The following is a 20235-nucleotide window of genomic DNA, read 5'->3' as shown; positions in this document are numbered from 1 at the left end:
CCTAGAAAGAGCTAAAAATCCAAAAGATTCCCCAATCATGGAGAAAATTGTAAACAACGGGCTTATAGAAGTTGTTGCTTTTCCTACAGTTGTGCATTGCCCTAAATTGGTGCTAGAATGTATGAATAGATATGACCCTGAACACAACTTCGTTAGGTCTACAAATGGGGGTGTGCTATTAAATATCAATAGGGAAACTATAATGGTCATAATGAAAATTCCCCCGAAAGAACCCTATGAAGACTGGACAATAGCTTCATTCTATGGCTTCTTCTCTGAGAAAAATGCCACATACAAAAGTGTGATTGCTAGAAATTGGTTGTTGAAATTTCAAAAAGGAGGTTCAAGGTTGCCTAAGCCATTAACAAGAGAACACCTGATTAGAGAAGTCAGGGATATTGTAATTTTGTTGCATAGGGCAAAAGGTAGTCAACAAGCATTTTTCTGGGAAGATTAGATGTATTTATTCATTCAAGTGATTTTAGAAGGTGAACGTTATTTGGTCTGGGCATAACTTATTATAGAAAGACTTCATGAAGATATGAGCAATTGCCTTGGAAACAAAAACTTCTATATGTCTTCATATCTGTTTTATTGTTTGGCTTGTATAATACCCTGGCTAGGACTGTATCATGAACCATGGGTTGAAGGAATGAAGATTTAAGACTACCATCCTCACTTGAAGTTGCAAAGATTCCATGAGAACTTTAGGAGGGTAGAATGATGTCTTTCAACAACATAAAGAGGAATGTAGTACCGACCCCAATGCCAATTAAAGATATGGTGAGCAAGTGTCTGGGAAGGACTCCTAAGTCCAATAAATTGAAGACTATTTCAAGGATGGATTTTGATCTGGATACAAGAAATTGGACAGTAGAGGTAGCTCACCCTGTGACAGATGAAGAAGTGGAGAACCCTACAACCAAAGATTTTACTATTGAAAAGATCAATCTTGGGATTGCTTCAAGAGCCATAGATGTGCATCACTTAGAAGCTTCCACCAAGAAGATCATTACTAGAACATGGAAAGATGAAAAGGATAAATGAGAATTGAAGTAGACATTAAAGTTGATGGCCGAATACATTGATGCTATCCATAATCCTATTCCTCAACCAATCTCTCAGTTACCTATATCCTTTGATCCTAAATCCTCAATCAACCAAAAAATGCTGAGCCAGATTCAAAGAAGCAAAATGATAACTGAAGTGTTTTTGAAATGGTTGGAAAGAATAATCCAAGAAGGTACAGGCTATATTAAAAATTTGAGTAAAGTGTATGATGACACTGTGGTGGTAATTAAAGAATTGGAAACAAAGATGGCCTCGTGGAAGAAAGAGGAATCCAAATGGTTAACAGTGGTCACTCAGATGAGTAAAGTCTAAAAATATGGCATAATGAGATTTATGGCAAAGAAGGCAGTGCCTAGGTTGGATGATAATGTGTTGTATGTGTGCAGAAAGAACATAGAATGGCAGAACTTGATTGTGAGATAGGGGTATGAGGAATCTGCCAAGCTGTTGAAGGAGTTAAAGGAACTCATTCCATTGATGCATAATGATCTTAAATGTATTGGTGTGAAATGCTTAAAGGAAGATGGTAAATCGATAGAAGATACAAATAATATAATTTAGTCTTTCAAAGAAAATATTGATTATATAAAAGAGGCAAAAGCGTTAACAATAAAAGATTTCTCCAGGACAGCAAAAATAGAATCGTTGTTAACCCTTTGCATTGGCCACCTGGACAATCATGTGAGTAAAGTGACAAAAGTTAGGCGGGATAAGGAGGTTTGGAGACAATGGATTGCCCACATTGCGCTTCCTAACTTTGCAGTTATTCAAAGCTTATACACAACTTATGTAGAATGGAAACATGTCCTTGCTACAACACAGAGTCAGTCTGGAGATTCCGCATCACAACATTAGCCTTGATCGTGCTAGCAAATTTTGGCTTTTGTTTCAGTTTTCCTAAATAGTTTAATTATGCAAAAACTGATTTTTACTTTAAGGCAGAGTTAAGTAACTCTGCATTTCAAAAATAATTAGCCTATGTTGGCTATTTATATGTTTTAAAATGACTTTGAAAAGGTCTGAGAATTTTTGGGGCTCGTAGACTTAGTAGTAATATTTTGATATATGGTGTTTTGAAAAAGACCTTTTATCTGTGAATAGAATGAATGGATGGTTATTGCAAGCTTAAATCTATGTGTTTGAGTTCATGAGAATACATTTATGTGTGAAATTGTTTTTCAACGTAATAATTGTTCATTGCTTTTGAGATTCATCATATATCCTGGTGGAGTTGATTGGTTTATGAGCTCATTTCTAATTAATTTTATCAGAAGTTAAATAGAGTCCTTGTGCTTTGTTCATTGTGATAAATTTCATGAAAAGTCATATTCACGACATGTTTATGTGTGGATGGTTGTTTGCCTTTAGTACTTTATGGTTAAAAGTATGTTCATATGTTTATTTTCTGTTTAACTCATTTATTGAATATCATAAAGGGAGTTGTACCTCAATTCAGAGGGAAATTGTTTATAGTTTACCCAACTGATTGGTTACCATTTTGATCCTTAAAAAAGGGTTACAGAGTCACATACATAAATCACTATTGAGGACAAATCTGTTAACCAACACATTCTTGTTTTGCTAAGTTGAGAAGTGTTATTTTGGGTCCGATCCGATCCAAAATTGGAGATTGTGTAATGACATTTGTGTAGCATATGAGTCTTGTTTTGCTCCAGTATTTGTAATGGATGTATAACGTGTTGATCTGACTGATGAAGTGTGTTGTGGTGTGGTCCACTTCTCATTCCTTTCGATCGCATGAATGTTTAGTGCAAACCTATTTCAAATTATGTTTGGCTGACTTGGAAGGTTATGTAGTCAGGAGGACGATATAAGTAAAGGGTGATCAAAATGAAAGATGTATGGAAGATGTGTGATTGAAAAGATAAATCTGACTAATGTTTGATGTGAGAAGTTGTGCAAAGGTGTGTAGACTGTTATTAGGTATTGAATGTAGTTTTGACATTGCAGTTAGTGACAATTGGGTCACAATGGTGGATTTTCTTTTCTTTTCTTTCTTTCTCTTTCTGTAGTGAGCCCTCTTGTAGTGAATCACCTTTGTAAAAATCACCTTAACCAGTGTCACTGGTGCAGGAGCACCTAAGGGTTGGAATGCCCTTAACCAGTTTTGGCTTTTTAGACCTTCCAATGGTCATGTACAGCTATAAGGATTGGCTCTAGTCCATTTGAGTGGTTGTTTAGTTGTTGTTTTTAGAATTTCTCTTATCGGCAAGACCTACCCCGATCGACAAGCCTTACCCCGATGAGGTCATCTGCATTTGGAGTAGTTGTATTGGGTATCGATGGAAGTGGTTTCAAGCTACCCCGATGACCCGATGCAAAAGCATAGGCTTGGAGTATTGTTTTTGATTAAGGAAAATCAGGTTTTAAGGGACCTGAAACCCGCTTACATAACAGAGGATAAGCATGAAAGAAACAAGAGAAGACAAGACAAAAACAAAAAAGCTGTAAAAAGACTACCAGAAAACCTAGTAGCTAGAAACAAAATAGCACAGAGCCAGCGAGAGACTAGCAACCAAAGACCAACATTACATATCAAATAAAAACTTTTATGGACTCCTCTGCATTCTTAACCAACAACATCATAGCCTTTGCAGCTTCTCTCGGATCTTTGTTCTCCTGCTTCAGCTGAATGTCTTTCGTCTTTGTCTCCAAATCACAGGTCATTTGCCTGGTCCTTCACCTGTAAATTTGGGGGGTAGAGCTGGAGGTCGGCATATCATCAATGATAACCATATCTTTATTCTATTGTTTCCTCTCCAAACAATCCACTAGGGCATTCATATTTTGAGACGAGATCCTCAAGACCTCGAGACTGTGATTCATAAAATTCTTCAAAGCCTTCTCAGTTTTAGCAACCTGGTTGATGATGGTATCGTTGTCAACCTTAGCCTTATCTTTGACAATTTAGATCACATCTTCCAGATGTTTCAAATCACCTTTTATAAGTTCTTTTTTCGACCAGTCCTACATCTCAACTTCATCCTCAGCTTCGCTGTTTTCCACCTCTGCACTCTTTTTCCATAAGTAGTATCCTTAATCAAATTGTGAATCTTATCCTCCTGATCTCTCTATTTACTCTGAATACTGGTTATATTTTCAACAACCCATTTCTGAAAATTGAAAGATTCCAGAGTACAGTTTTAGGCTACATTCAAAATGGAATCCGTCGTATCCCTTCCCTACTCAAAGCTCACAGATTTAGGGTTAGCTTCCTCTGTGGAATTCTGGACAAAATTCCTGCTATCCGAGACCATATTGTTATCGGGTATCGGCGGGAGTATTTTCATGTTACCCCGACGACCCGATGGGAAAGCATTGACTTGGAGTGTGTTCACTGGATGAAGTATCTGAGATCGGCGAGAGTAGTTTCACCCTACACCGATAACCCCATAAGACCGCCTTTGCTTGCCAAGTTGTCATCGGGTATCAAAAGGAGCTATTTAGTGTTACACTGATGGAACCATTTTCCTATGATCAATTAACAGGTGAGCGAGTCCGAGAAGATCAGATGATTGTCGCTATACTGTTGTGGCAAGATGCACAGAGTTTATCTCCCATGACTTGGCGACCAAGGTGGGACCCGACAAGAGAGAAGCTTAGGCAAGTTAACGAGTGAGCAAGTCCAAGATTGGATGATTGTCGCTATGTCGCTATGGCGAGATGCACGAAGTTTATTCCCTGCGACTTGGTGACCATGGTGGGACCCAGCGACAAAGAAGAGTTTCATTTTGGGTGGTTAGTGAGGTCGTGCTAAGGTTGCAGGGCAGGGAACCCAAAGCCAATTAGGGGGTGCCATGTGGTAGAGCGCAAAAAGAGAGATTGAGCAAGATCGGACGAGCGGGATAGCTGTTTGGTTGTCTTGCCGATGACCCGATGTAAACGCCCAGGAAGCGGAGGAAAGCATCAGCCATTGGATGAAGGGATTTCTTGCTATCCCGGCACCCGATGGAAAAGTGAAAAGTTGTGTGTGTCGCCATCGGACATTAGTAACTTGGTTCTAATGTTACACCGATAACTCGATGCAAAGTGCGCAGCGGAACCTGTGAGACAATTGCAATTGGAACCGTTGGTAACAAGATTTATCTCGCCCAATAGGAGAAGTTCATAACAGAGGAGAAAATGTATAAAAAGACCCAATGGGCATCTGTAAGAGGTTGATGGTTGAGACATTGATTGTCGATTGCCTCAGAGAAAACAATTGTTTGTTTTTCTGAAATGCAATAGAGAATTCCATTTTTTGGTTTCCAATAAGAGTTTACTTTCTGTTCATGATTTGCAATAATGTGTTAAAAATCTCTGAAGTTCTCGTATGCTGTTAATTTAAAGCTTCTTTTCTCTGTTCTATGAGTTGCTAGCTTGAACCCGTGCATAAGCTCGAAATCTGTAAATAAAGTTTTCCTTTTCAGTTTTTGTTCTCTGTTTGCAATAAACACATGGCTCTGACTTGAGACTCCACATGATCATTGGAGATTGTCAAGCAGAGCCAATTATGTACAGTAGGGTTTTATTGGTAAGAAACCAGGAGATGGCATTAGTTATTCCTGCAAATTGGCCCTAGGCGAGCTTGGTGATAGTCGGACTAGGTGTCAGTAACTTGAAGGAGATAACTTGCAGGGGGAAGGAATTTTCTAAGAACCAGAAGAAGATCCAAAAGGCTATATGCCTGAAACTTAGACATTGTGTAACCTAAAGGAGTGTATTTGCCAAACCAAACAGGATGGGTGGTTTTGCAAAGAGAGAACACGTGTGTGTGTGTGTGTGTGTGTGTGTGTGTGTGTGTGTGTGTGTGTGTGTGTGTGTGTTGCACCCTTGCAAGGATATAGTGAGCAAGCTCACTTCGTGAGCTTGAGGAAGGTGAGATAAGTAAACAAATGTTAGGGAAGCCCTTAGAAGTCTAAAGGGATAGACTTGGAAACCGGGAAGGGATAGAAGGAACCATCAAAGAATTCTAATTGATGGTAAACTAGGTAGCCTCCCTATCAGTCACCCTAACAGGTGTTATATATTGAACACTAACATTCTCCATGGTTTTTCCCTTCTTGGGTTTTCCACGTCAAATTTGGTGTTCATTGTGTATGATTTCCTTGTGTATGTGTGTGCTTTCATGATTACACCTATTCAGGTTAATTAATCTATTAGTTGGTTATTCCATAATTGTGCAAGAATTTAAAAGCTCAATTGACAACTAATTCACCCCCCTCCCCTTCTCAGTTGTCTAGACATTCAATAGTGCACACATGTCGTTATCCTACTATCCCTTGATTTATCTCCTTGCTTAGTCATCACCCTCATGGGGGTGTGGGGTGTAACTACCTTTCTTGTTTATCGGTCCCACCATTTTATTGTTCTCTGCGGCCTTCATCTTGAAACCACCAATGACCGCGCGGGGGCGTGGGGTAGCATCCACTTAACACTTATTGCTTACCCTGCCACCTCGCGGGCAAGCTTTCAACACAGTTCATCATTACACAGGGGTGCGGGGTAGTCCCTTGACAATCTCACTCCTCGGCTTATAACCCTTACCTCGTCACCTCACAGTCAAATTTACAATGTCATAAACAACTACGTGGGGTAATGGTCGACGATCTATTTTCTTTACTTTAAAATGTTACCCCACTATCTCACAGGGTTCCTTGCAGTTAAGGGTCACCCCTTATGGGGGTGCAGGGTGACCAACACTTAAAACTTTTAAAAATGCATATGAAAACCTTATGTTTATTAGAACATGGAAAGGGTGAGGGGGTAGGACATGAAAACATTTACCTCAACACTTAAACTTTAAAGAAATCACGTAGATCAACCAAAAATAAAAGGGGCTAACAAATGGGGTCGGTGGACGAATGATTAAACACACTCAAGTCATGACTTAAGTGGGGTACTCATAGGGTAAACATGTCAACGAAGAATTAGAACACTACAATACAAGGGTTGAAGGCTTAAAGTTTTAGGACTAAGGCAACATTTTTATTAAACCCTAATAACTCCAAAAGGTTAAACTAATGCATTTACCAGATGTAACAATTACAAAATTTTGACACTCCCAACATGACCATTGGTCCACAAGATGATTTTTTAGTGGGCTCTTAATTAGCAAAATCCAATGAACAATAATTAGAACATGGATAGTAATGGAGCAACTTCCCCTAATAGCAACTTATAAGAAGAGTGAGAACCTTTCTCATTATTCAAAAGAGAAATTTGAATCATTGAATCTATCTCACAAATAACTTAATGCCACAACTCACAAACTTTCTCCTTTTTTTGTTGCTCCAAGAGCATCCCTGCGACCCAACCTAATGCCCCTTTTAATTAGCGAAATCCAATGAGCAATAATTGAAACATTGGAGGGTAATTGAGTCCATTCCCCTAATATCAACTTCTAAGAATAGTGAGAACCTTTCCCATTATTCAAAAGAGAAATTAAAATCATTGAATCTATCTCACAAATAATTTTTTTTCACCCCAACTCACAAACTTTCTCGTTTGCACCAAGAGTATCCCCATGACCCCCTAATTTTAAATCACTCTAAGAAGAGTGAGAACGTTTCCCATTATTCAATAGAGAAATTAAAATCATTGAATCCATCTCACAAATAACCTTTTTTCACCCCAATTCACAAACTTTCTCTTATTTTCTATTGCACAAAAAGTATCCCACAACCTAACCTAATATTCAGCCAACCTTGCTCTTCTAATTTTAAATCACCCTTTATCTTTAAACAAGTCATTCATTTCTTCCACTGGCCTTATTTTAAATCACCTTTCATTTTTAAACAAGTCATTCATTTCTTCCATAACATGCACAGAGCGTTTAAAATTTCTTTAAGAAAGCAAAAAAGCTGGCACTGTCTCTTTGGCGCTTTGTTATCCGCATTCAGACAGCAAAACGTTAATCCCCAGTCAACACAAAGCGACTCAATGATAGCACAATGATGGGCACACGGCGAAAGGGGCAACAATCGAAAATTCTCGTCGAGACTCGATCCGTCACTCCACGCACGTTCACAGTCTCGTACTGTAAAATCGGTGTTGAGATACAACCTATTTTTCCTGCGGTATTAGTACGTAAATGGAGAGGGGCGGGGCCACAATGTCGAACAATAATTTTGAGCAGGGCCATTCCAAAACATATGTCGGTGGAAGTGGCGTGTTGGTGTGTGGTACCGGGTTGTCTTTTTGGAGTGTTAATGTTCGACTGAGTCTTTTCTGCGTCACCTTCTTTGTCGTCGTAGGAATGGAGTTTAGCCATAATTGTCATTCTCTTTTTCAAAATCCATGTCGGACGGAGACGGGAGGAGAGTTTATTTTTGCCGTTAAAGAACGGGTTTTTCGAGATGGAAGAAGTGGCAAGGAATTTCTCGAGCAGAGCGTTTGTTGCGTGGAGGAGGTCCCGGGATCGAAACCCCAAGGTACCCTACTGTTGCTGATACTAGTAGCACGCTGCCATGTTTTGCGCTTTAGTTTTGCCTTTTGCTTTGCAGCGCGTCTGCATGTGTCTCTCGAGTCTTTGCTTTATTTTCAAGTTTGCTTATTATGCGCTTTCTTTTCCTTTTCCCTTTTTCTTTTTGCTCTTTTATTCGTTTTTAGTAGTATAAGGTGCTGAGGAAATCAGGTATTCTTTTGTCGAAGCCCTGCGTGGGGGTGGACCAGTGTGTTTGCAAATTGGAATAACCAGTCCATTTTCATATTGAAGCGATTTAAATAAAGGTGGAATTGATTTGAAATTTTTGTGGAGTGTTAAGGTGAATGATATTTAAAGGGAAAATTAAAAAGTAGATTTGATTTGCAGGATTTTTTTGGTACAGTACGGTTTGTTTCGGAGGAAGAGCTGTGTTAGATGAGATAGCTGGGGAGATGGTCGAAGCTTAGGTGAAATAGGCAGGGAAGACTTGTTTAAATTTGAATTGGCCATATGTAGAGTTGTAGTGGCTGAGCCTAAATTTGTGATATGCAGGCGGTTTTTCTCCTCCTTGGAATCCAGATGACTTGTAAGCTTAGTTGCGTAGGAAGGGATTAGAGAAAACAAGAAGAGAAAACCCTTAGCTCATATTTCGATTACTTAACATTTAGAGCTGCAATGACTGAATGTGGCTGATGCAAGCTGCTTATATCCCTGTTGTTTTTTTTGTATAAATCAGGACTGCTCTGTTGTAAGGGGAGGTTTTCTTTTGTGCCCGTAGGTTGGAGAAGAGTTTTAACTTTAGATAGAGGGACATTTCTTGAAGTATAGAGAAGAAGATAAGAATCTAGAGTTAAATGCAAAGGGAAAAAGAGTTTGGACTTAAATGAAATAAGATTTGGAGTTGCAGTAGTTGTTGCAGAATATAGATGTGCACACTGTAAACTGTTTGGTGTTGCTTTATCAAGTTAAGGCTGTTTTTGATTACGGAAAGAGTGACACTTTATGCAAATATAAATGTAAGAGATGCTTATTGTGCAATACAAATGGAGAAAAAGTTGTAATTATGATCAGTTTGTTTAAAGCTGCAGTGTCAGAATCGTGTTGTTGTAGAGAATGCCCATATGTGAATTGTATTAGTACTGCTACAATTTCATATTTTTTTTGCAATATGGAGAATTTGTTTCCTTTTGGCTTAGATTCCAAGGAAGAGTTGTGGCCAGATAAAAACAACAGAGGTTTACTAATGAAAACAAAGATGCAATACTGAAAAATAGTTAAGTCAACATAGGTAGGAGGAGACCAAGGAAAGTACCAGGCATGCAGTGTCTGTTTGAAGCATGTCATGCTAGATTGGTAATATTTAGGAGTTATAACTGTGTTACAATTTTATCAAATCCTGATTGATTGGACTATAGTACAGGTGACACACGGGGAGAAGATTCTATACTAGAGGAGAGAATAAAGCAGGTCAAGAAGATTGTAAAGAATGGGAGCTCATCTCGATCGTATGCATGTGCAGGAGAAGGAAGACAAAGAGATGTATGGAAGCTTTCGAAAAAGTTTCAGCAAATCTTGGCATTTGAAGCGATCTGATGACAATGGTGCTGTTTCAGGAGATACGTCTGACCATTGTCAGTCTGATTTGCAGAGAATTTCGTTGACAGCTTCAAAGTTGCCATGCCAATCCTTTGGAAGTGCTCAATCACAGGTTTATCCCCAGGATGAAGTGCCCTCATTGAATAAGCGTGATCGTTTTTCTCATTCAGCTCGGCAGCATGGTGAAAGGCGAAGAGTACCAGATGAGAGAAGAAGGTTGTCAGACGTAGGAGTGCAGACGATGAAAAATGAAGAGTCCAGTGAGGCTTCTAGGGGTTTGTATAAAAGATTTGATAGGCTTTCTTGCTCGGCTAGGCATCCAGAAATGGATTGCTCATTTTCACGAAGTAGTTTTTCTAAAGAATCCAGAAACTCCATTAGGGATAAAGTACAAAAACATGAAATTAGCTTTCTTAAAACACCGGCAGAGATTGGTAGCACTGCTATATTAAAGGAACCCAAAGATTCTGACAATAATGAATTTTTCCAGAATTTCCAGAAGCCCGATAATGCAAGAGAACACTTCCTAAAGACATCCTCTTCATCTTATTCAGAGGAGAGGTTTATAGATAATCCATCTGGAAAATCAGGCTGCAAAAAGTGTACTGATAAACATCTGAAGTCTGGTAAAAGTTTATCTTCTTGTCGTACTAATGAAGCCAGGTCCCGAGCTGCAGCTTTGCAACAATGGTTCAAACACATTATCAGGAGAAAAAGATCACAAAATATAAAGAATGGACAGCACGAGAACTATCACACATATGAGCAGGACCACTCAATCTGTATAAATGCCAAGTCATCAAATGACATTTTAGAATGGGGGGTCCTAAAAGATAGAAATTACAATTCGTCAGGACACTATTTCAGGGGATCTTCTTCTATTAGAATGAGTAAAGCTTGTGATGATGATCATGAACTAATACCCCATTTACAACGGAGCAGCTCTGTTCCTCATTCAGAATCCAGTTATGCATATCAGAATATCCATGCAGAAATGCCTAGGCTAAGCGAGGCTAGTGCCGGAAGCTTGAGAAGATTCTCCATTATAGAATCAAAGGAATTAGAGGCTCTTGAGTCAGAAGAGGTTTTCTTCCCTCGGAGAAGACATCGAGAATCCATCCACAAAAGGTCATTTTTCCCTGAAAAGCCTAAAGATTTGCTGCTGCATAATATTGCAAGAACTGCAGAGAATAAAGCTCATTTAGAAGTAGATAATATTGACTGTCTCAATAGCTTTTTGAGAAGACAAAAGATGAAACTTAGCAATGTACCTCCAGAGGATTGTTCAGAACGTGTCAAAATTATTCTTTCAGGACCTGATCTGTGTAAGTTATAAACATAATATTGTTATGATATTTACTAGATTCTTGATTATGTGTGTTTGTTCTTTCAGTCTCTCTCATTATATTATTTTGTGTACTGTAGCTCTAAGCTCTATGGTGGCAGCAATTTGCTATGCATGGTTGTTGGAGCACACAGCAACCCTAGATGGATGGAACCCAGTGCCTGTCATTAATACTACTCGGAAAAAGATGTGGGAGCATAGGCCAGCAGCATGGCTCTTCCACCATTGCGGTCTTGATGGTCGAGCTCTCTTTTTCTGTGATGAGGTAAACCTCATTTCTTACATAGAGTAGGGTCCAGATATGCTTAATTTGTAAACATAAAGCTTAGTCTACAAAAGGATTTTTTGCTTTTGTTTAGTTGAAAATGAAAGATATAGATAGATATCATAGTTTTAAACTACAGCCAATTCTCTTCAAAAAAATTTTAGTCAAATATTTTATCAAGCAGCTTAACATCCTGCAATTCATGTAAATAGAATTAATCTATTAGAAACCAATAGAAGGAGATCATAATAATTAACCGTAGCCACCTCTTTGTAATTTTAAGAAGTCAAGTTTTGTTATTACATGCAGCTCAGGATACTGTAATTTGAGTAAAAGAAACAAATAAATTTTCTGCCTTCACTAGTACTCAAGGAAAAGAAGAGGCTTTCTGGCAGAGGATGACAATGGCAAACAAAGAGAAAAACTGTCTAACTAAAGGGTGATAAAAAATGTAACAAATTATTCTTTATTGCTGGCATTCTTCTAATGGAAAATCACAAATCAACTACATTTACAAATGTGGGTGTAATTAGTTTTTAATATCTTATATGCTTCTGTAAAGCTGAGCAACTATATAATGAGACAGATGTATACTCGAGTTCTAACTAATTTTACAGATGCTACAATGTACATTATGAGCTAATTGTGATGATGAGCCTACATGGCACTTTTATTACTGCATTTGTCTACTTGATACCTTTGAGTTTGAGCTTCTTTGCATTCTATTCCACACCAGTTGCTAATAACAATGTTAGGCACAACTCATAGTGTAAGGAATGTGTTCATAATAAAATTTCCGTTGCACAGTGACTTAGTCTCTTTGAAAGCCATAATATAATTTCAGAAATAGTGTCTGATGTTCAGTTCACTTCTCAGAAAATTGTATGTGGTTATTGATTCAAAATCGACTTGGATATTCCAATATGTAATCTTCAACTTGAATTTAAATCTACTTTTGGGCTGATAGATTGCTGTCAAAGCCAACATATATAAGGAAGAATTGGATGTTTGCTATAGTTATGGGCTGCTATCTACAGTTTTCGTTCAATTCACAATGTGTGCATGCTCAAATACATGCCCACAATGCCATAAATCAGATTTTGTGCCTTTATGGGCTATTTCCAATATGCAACTCTTCAAATACACAAAATCAATGGTGTACCGAAAGAATCATGTTGATTTGTTTAAGTTATATATGACTGAATTCTACTTCTAATTGCTGCTGTAAACAAAACCTACATTTGTAATGACCTGAACATTTAATTCACCTTGGAGAAACCCAAAATGGGAAAAGTCTAAAAGAAGGGTTGTATCGTCCCATCTCCACTTTCATTCATCATGCAAATTTACAACCCAATTACTAAATTTGAGTCTCCAAGGATACAATGTGATTTCTGTAGCAATTAAACAAATGCTTCACAAGCTTATGTAGCTTATAAAAATTGCTAAGTAATGTGCTTTACAACTACACTCAGCTCTCATTCATCCTGTAGCTCTAGAATGATCTAGATTGCTTAATACACGACCCCAAGGGATATATTTATGCAAACAAATGAGCAATTGAATTGTACAGAAACTCTAAACACCATTTCCCACAAAGAGATTAAAGAGGAATCATTCTAGTTTCTGTTTTGGGCAGTTGAAGTTGTTTGCATGTCTTATGACTCCTATTTGCCAGGTTTTCATCATGGTGCTTGTCCAAGCACCACAATTAGTGGTTTTCAGTTTTCACCATTGGATGAATTAATTTCCCTTTAATTTTTTTTTTTTTTTGAAAACTTGCTAGTTTTATATATTTTTTTCTTTGGCTTTTTGCTTTGGAAAATTATTGTTGATGGCTTAGCATAGAAGTGCTTGAGATGTATGATGTGTCCATCATTTAGTTTATTGCCTTTAGGGGCTGGCAACTTATATGCTCCTGATCCCAATGTCTTCAATTGTTGGTATGCTCCATTCTTCATTGCTAGGATCGTGCTAATGGTGTGAGAAATACATATGCCAGTGTGACTTGCTAGATGTGCTAGATTGGCCTTGTCTAAGTTGAGATGTTGAGGCAAATGCCATCATAGTCCCTGCAATAGAGTGTGTTACCAGGGTGAATGGAGTGACAACGAGTGTGTGTGTTTGTGGACTTCAGATGTGAGGATGTGGATTTGGATTTTGGATTGGGGTATTCAGATTGGATAGTTGGAGATTTGGATTGAAGTAGGGGATGTTGGAATTGGAAGGTGGAGTTGGATTGGTAGATAATGATGGGAATTCAGTGTTAATAGTTTTATTAGAGCCAACAACTTGATTAGTTCATGAAGCTTTATATGTCATAATGGATGAAGGTGGCCCATAGCTGGTGTACGCAATGTATGGATTTTGATTGGGTGCGTCCTTTTGATATTTTGGTTCGATTGGATTCACTAAGTTATTTTTCTTTGGGACCCATACTATGTTTTTACTTTTTGCTTTAGTTTTGAATGCATGCCGTTTTTTCATTCATTTTGATTTTATGCTTGATTGAGATTATGCACTTGTTTTTGCTTTGATGCTTGATTGCAATATTTTACTTTATAGGAATGCTTCACTTTATATAATGTAGGCTGTTGTGGTTCCAATCAAGGGGTTTGGGATCAAAGTGGATGGTAAGGGTGGTGTTGTCTTCCAAAAGGTTTGTAGCAGAAAGCTCTTTGAAAGGACTAGGCATAGCATCTACCTTGTTTGCAACATTAGAAGGGGTGTACCTAGCAGGCTAGCACCATCAAGAAAGTCTACAAATGATCGTAATATTCATTTTAGGAATAGTATCCTAGGGCAGAATTACCATCATTTGCTAGTAGATCAATAGGATCAAGTTGGCTTTTCTCATGGAGGCCAAGGTCTTTTCCTTTATAATTCATATTGCTATTGGTACGTAAGGGAATAAGATATTTGTGTTCCTTGAAGCAAGTAGCAAATTGTTCATCTTTGTAAAGCCATGTAGGATAAAAGCCTTCTATGTCTTCATCAACGAGGTAGCCACTAAAAATGAAGGTTGTGGGACCCCATTGTAATGTGAGCAAGGGATCTTGTATTTTTTGGCATGGTTGACCAAAGGATCGAGATGAGATGGGCAACTTGGTGATATGAAGGGAGGCTGATATTCTTCACATCCTTTATCAAGGATATTGAATATGATTTTACAAATTTTTGCTTGGTAGGTGGAGCAAAAATTGTGGAGGGTATATGACTCGGATCGATCTATGACTTGGATTTTGTAGAGGTAGATTTAGGAACAACCTCAAAGGATGGACAATGGCCGTCATACTATTCTTTCAACATCTTACGATATTGGAAGGGGTGTGTTGTGACGTATTCACACATCGCCCCATTGCAAATGGGGACCCCCTCTTTGCTTCAAGTTCTAGTTTCTTTTAGCATGATATCTCTCTTGAAAATTTGAGTGAGTAGGGTCAATATCACCATCAATCTGATTGATCAAAGCTTATGGTGGCAAAATGTTGAATAGGAGATGTCAAGTTGAGCATGGTTAGAGGGAAGTTTGATGGAGGAGTCTCTTAGATCAAGTCTAGTCAACCATGCAAGGTCTCTTTCGTTATCCAAGTGGTCTGATCGTACTTCATCGAGAGGCAAGTTGCAGGAGCAAAATCTGGCTAAGAATATGAAAATATCCTTTGCTCCTTCCTAGAAGTGAAATCCACTTCCTTTGCTCCTTCCTAGGAGTGAATTTTGCTTTCTTTGCTCCTTCTTAGGAGCGAATTTCCTCGTCAAGCCTCCTATGACATCTAAAATTCCATTTGGTCATCATATGATGTCTTAGTTTGAGCAATGAATGCACTCCTCAATCAACAATCTTGAATTTGGCCAAGTATAGGGGTCATTTCCTTTGCTCCGTCTCAGGAGCGAAATTGACTTCCTTTGCTCCCTCTCAGGAGCGATTTGGACTTCCTTTGCCTATTTGAGGGCAATTTGATGAATTTCAACTTGTACAACCTTGTCTTAATCATTAAAAGGATCAAATTCATCAAGTTTTTGGAGATTTTGACTAGGGAATGGAGGGAAGATGGCGAATTGAAGTGACTTCCTTTGCTCCCCTTTAGGAGCGAAAATTCACTTTCATTGCTCCTCATTTGGAGAGAATTTTCCTTCATTTGCTCTTTCATGAGAGCGAAGTTGCTCCCAAAGCCTTCCTTGATAATAATTTGACACATTCACACGCATGGATAGCAAAACCACAAGAGATAAGCTGATGGGGAGGGGGCAGATTGATAAAATCTAGCTAAGGGGTGAATTTGAGGATTACTTCTATTACTCCTCAATAGGAGCGAATTTCTCTTCCTTTGCTCCTTCATGAGAGCGAAGTCACCTCCAAGGCATCCATTGAGGGTGATTTGATGAATTTTTATGCACGGAGACTAAAAACCCTAAGGTGTGATTGACAAAAAGTGGAAAGTTGGTGAAAAGGCAGCTAAGGGTAGGTTGGATGCTGATTTGAACTTTACTTCCTTTGCTCCTCAATTGGAGCGAAGTTGACTGCCATTGCTCCATCTTAGGAGCAAAAATCACTTCCATTGTTCCCTGATAGGAGTGAAATTCCCTTCCTTTGCTCCTTCTTAGGAGCGACCTCCTCTGTAGATGCACCTATCAGACCTGCAACACATTAAATCAGAGTATTTCAAATTAAGAGGGTGTGCAAGGGTTATATATCATGTGTGCTTAATACCATTTTTGTTTATTTTGTAGAGATGACTAATGAAAAAGATGGAGATGCGGACTGAAAGCAATATCAAGAACACTTCAAAAGCATGGAAGAAGACTCAAAATATTGTCAAGATGAAGGACTTAAAACATCTTGACAGCTGCAGCATGAAGCAAGCATAACAACAAATGGAGCAAGGATACCTTTAAAGTTTTTATTCTATCATGGTGAGATGAAGAGGTCAAAGGAGTAAAGGAGAAATCATACAACTATCTCAAGGCAAGATAAACAAGCAAAGATGGAGAAATGACTTGATCATAACGATGCTTCCCATCATCATTGAGCAAGTGACTAATGCTGAGTATCAAGAGATATTGCTCAACATTCCTTCATGATGATCTATCAAGTACAAGTGCAGATTGAGGTGGCATCCTAGTCACTACTCGACCAATCAAAGAAGTTCTACATCAACATGTTTGGACTCAATGAACCTAACTCACCCATGGGGGCACAAATTCTAATGTACCTACCCCCACTAGCCATCAGTCCAAGCATCGTGATTATTTCATTGGCCAGAATAAAGTTTGTTGTAACAAACCCTAATTAGGGTTTCATTGTAAAATCTTGGCTATTGATTTGAAACAATCTTGACCACTCATTGTAATGAGTTCTCTATATAAAGCTCAAACTTCTCATTTGTAAAGGTGAATAGAGAATAGTTAATAGTCAATAAGAGATCAATAGTAAATAGGAAGCTAATAGTAGGATAGATAAATTAGAAGTGAGAAGTTAGAATAGATTAGGAGAAGAAGAAATTGTTGTTAAGGCTTGTAAATGGAAGTACTCTTTTCATTGAAGATATGGTGAAATGCGTTATTTCAACAAGCTACATGGTTTCTACTTCTTTGTTGCTTTAATGTTGATTAGTTGAATGATAGAGCATTGTACATGATTCATGGTGAAACTCTTAATCCATACCACTAGCAGTTTGTTGATTGCAAATTCGCCTTGTGTGGTCAATTGGAATACTTGAATGAGCTTAAGTTCAATTGTTATTCAATCATTGATATGCATTCAATTAATGGTGTCTATGCTTGATAATGATTTGAAAATCATCTAATTTCCTTAGAAGATTGCACTAAGCTTTGTGGAGTTGTTGCTTTGCATGTCAAAGCAAGTCGTAGTCGATTTTCACCGAAGATTTTCCATCATTCCTACGTTCTTAGACTTCTTAAACCTTGTCTTTTGCCTTTTTTTAATTCTCCAAGGAAGTAGTTAGAATCTAAGTTCCAGCAATTCAAGCATTCAAAGTTCAACGTAAGGCCCCTTGGAGTAATAGCAATCACAACGACCAACAGAGCTTATCCACACATCGTGACCCGACATAAGGAACCTTGGAGTCTTCCAATTGATCACGAAGTTTAGCATTTGTGGAGTTGTTGCTTTGCATGTCAAAGCAAGTCGTAGTCGATTTTCACCGAAGATTTTCCATCATTCCTACGTTCTTAGACTTCTTAAACCTTGTCTTTTGCCTTTTTTTAATTCTCCAAGGAAGTAGTTAGAATCTAAGTTCCAGCAGTTCAAGCATTCAAAGTTCAACGTAAGGCCCCTTGGAGTAATAGCAATCACAACGACCAACAGAGCTTATCCACACATCGTGACCCGACATAAGGAACCTTGGAGTCTTCCAATTGATCACGAAGTTTAGCATTTGTGGAGTTGTTGCTTTGCATGTCAAAGCAAGTCGTAGTCGATTTTCACCGAAGATTTTCCATCATTCCTACGTTCTTAGACTTCTTAAACCTTGTCTTTTGCCTTTTTTTAATTCTCCAAGGAAGTAGTTAGAATCTAAGTTCCAGCAATTCAAGCATTCAAAGTTCAACGTAAGGCCCCTTGGAGTAATAGCAATCACAACGACCAACAGAGCTTATCCACACATCGTGACCCAACATTAGGAACCTTGGAGTCTTCCAATTGATCACGAAGTTTAGCATTTGGGAGGACTTTGATCAAGAGAGGATAAGATACTTTTGGGTATTTTATTCTGTGTTCTCATGTGCCTAAAAAACACATCAACAGGGCCGAGGTCACCGAGAATAGTAACTTCCACACCATTTTATGGGAACGTTAGGCACTGATGGTAAGTGGATGTTATGGCTTGGATGATATGAATCGATGGTCTACCAAGTAGGAAGTTGTATGGAAGATCCAAGTATAGGGCATGGGATAGAGTATATTGCAATGAGGGTTCTACCTTAATAGGAAGGTTAATAGTATCAATTGATATTGTCTATGCATTAGCATAGGCCTAGATAGTGATGGTTTGAAAGCCCAAGGATTCTATTGTATAGTTGAAATGTTGCATCTACTGAAGTGTACAAATGTTTAGGCTTGACTTGTTGTTTTGATCACACACTTTATTTCATGTTTGGAAATGACAACCTTAATATGAAGGAGATGGTTATGCAAGGGAAGGAAAGTCATTTGGAGTGAAGGTGAGGCAATGGTTGGTGGAAAGATGGCCAACAAGGGTTTGGAAGTGTGAGGGATTGATGTTATTAGGCACTAAGGATTCTTGGAGGATTTGGTATAATATATCCCTATGAGAGGGAGATCTTTAAAGGAGCCCAACGATGGAAATTTGTGCAAATGTTCATTTTATATGGTCAATTAGATCATATTGTTTCTTAGAATTTGGATTGGTTCGAATAGGGCCTTAGTAACTTTGCCACGTTGGGTAGTGACAACACAATTGGATGTTTCGATTTTAACCAGTAGAACTAATTTGTTGGATTGCTCATTGTGTCCAACGATAGAATTGTAGGTGTGAATATTTTTATGGTAATAGATGGTGTTTGTATTCGAGTCATATTTATGAGTGCATTGTTGATTATGCCTAGGGAATGGATTTGGGTATATCCCCAAGTCTTGATTAGGCAAAGCATTGGATGGTCCTGTTGTGACCATTTCACACATCGCCCCATTAGAACGGGGACCCCCTCTTTTGTCTTTTTTGGTTTGCTTTCTCTCTGCTTTTAGGGTTTTGGGTGAGTGAGTGGTTTGTCTGAGCTAGTTGGATTAGGGCTAATCCTTAGGGGTTCTTTTGGGTGTTGTTCAAGCTAAGTCCAGTCAAATTTTGGAAAATTGTTTGTCTCCCTGAAGAATTGAAATTGTTAGAATGAAATATACATTTCAGGGGAATTAGATAGGTCTCCGGTTAGGTCTTGATTGAAAGAGGGTTTTTTGGGGCAAAGTCCTGTTTGTTTCCAGGTTTGAGTCAGTTGAGCATGGTCATTGAAGAAAGTGAGTCTAGTGGGCTAAGTTAAATAGGGAATGAAATGGATCAAGAGCCTGAAAATGTCAAATTCGCTCCTGACCCTTGCTGAGGGTCCAGGGCGAAATTCCTTGTAGACTGGATTTCCTTCACAATTTTGACTAAGTTTTGACATGTTTGAAGGTGAATATGTGTGTTCTTGCCTGGAGAGGTTTTGATCGATTTTTGGAGAGCAAGATGATGCCTGAAATAGGATATTCGCTCCTGACCCTTGTTGAGGGTCCAAGGCGAAAATTTTATTTAAGTTTATTTGTCACTAATTTTGGCTAACTTGTTTTGTGCAGGGTCTCCCAGAGAGAAGATCGGACATCACTTGATGCAATTGAGGGTTTGAAAGCATGAAAATTGATGAATTTTGGGCAACAAAGGCAAATTCGCTCCTGACCCTTGCTGAAGGCCTAGGGCGAAATTTTGAATTTTCTTATTTTGCAGTGAAAGAAGATCAAGTTTTGAACATGAATGGAAAATGAGCAACTTCCTTTACCCACCTGAGAAAGTTTCAACTTGAAAA

General features: G+C 38.4%; 1 protein-coding gene across 5 annotated transcripts in view; it reads left to right on the top strand.

Moving 5' to 3' along the window:
• The first annotated feature begins 7939 nt into the window (after positions 1-7939).
• The window catches only part of LOC131070755 (uncharacterized), a 76715-nt gene continuing 64419 nt past the window's right edge, over positions 7940-20235 (top strand). The window contains exons 1-3 of one of the 5 annotated variants that reach the window (XM_058006393.2): positions 7940-8504; positions 10017-11418; positions 11519-11703. In XM_058006393.2, coding sequence (XP_057862376.1) covers positions 8430-8504; positions 10017-11418; positions 11519-11703 — 1662 coding nt within the window. In that variant the 5' untranslated portion in view covers positions 7940-8429. Of the gene's footprint in view, positions 8505-8884; positions 11419-11518; positions 11704-20235 lie in introns of all 5 variants that reach the window. The other 4 variants (XM_058006389.2, XM_058006388.1, XM_058006390.1 and 1 more) reach the window with 4 other exon arrangements.

Source organism: Cryptomeria japonica, chromosome 2 (genome assembly GCF_030272615.1).
Source record: "Cryptomeria japonica chromosome 2, Sugi_1.0, whole genome shotgun sequence".
Lineage (NCBI taxonomy): Eukaryota > Viridiplantae > Streptophyta > Pinopsida > Cupressales > Cupressaceae > Cryptomeria > Cryptomeria japonica.
The sequence above is the reverse complement of the archived record's forward strand: the minus strand, read 5'-3'. Positions and strand labels throughout refer to the sequence as shown.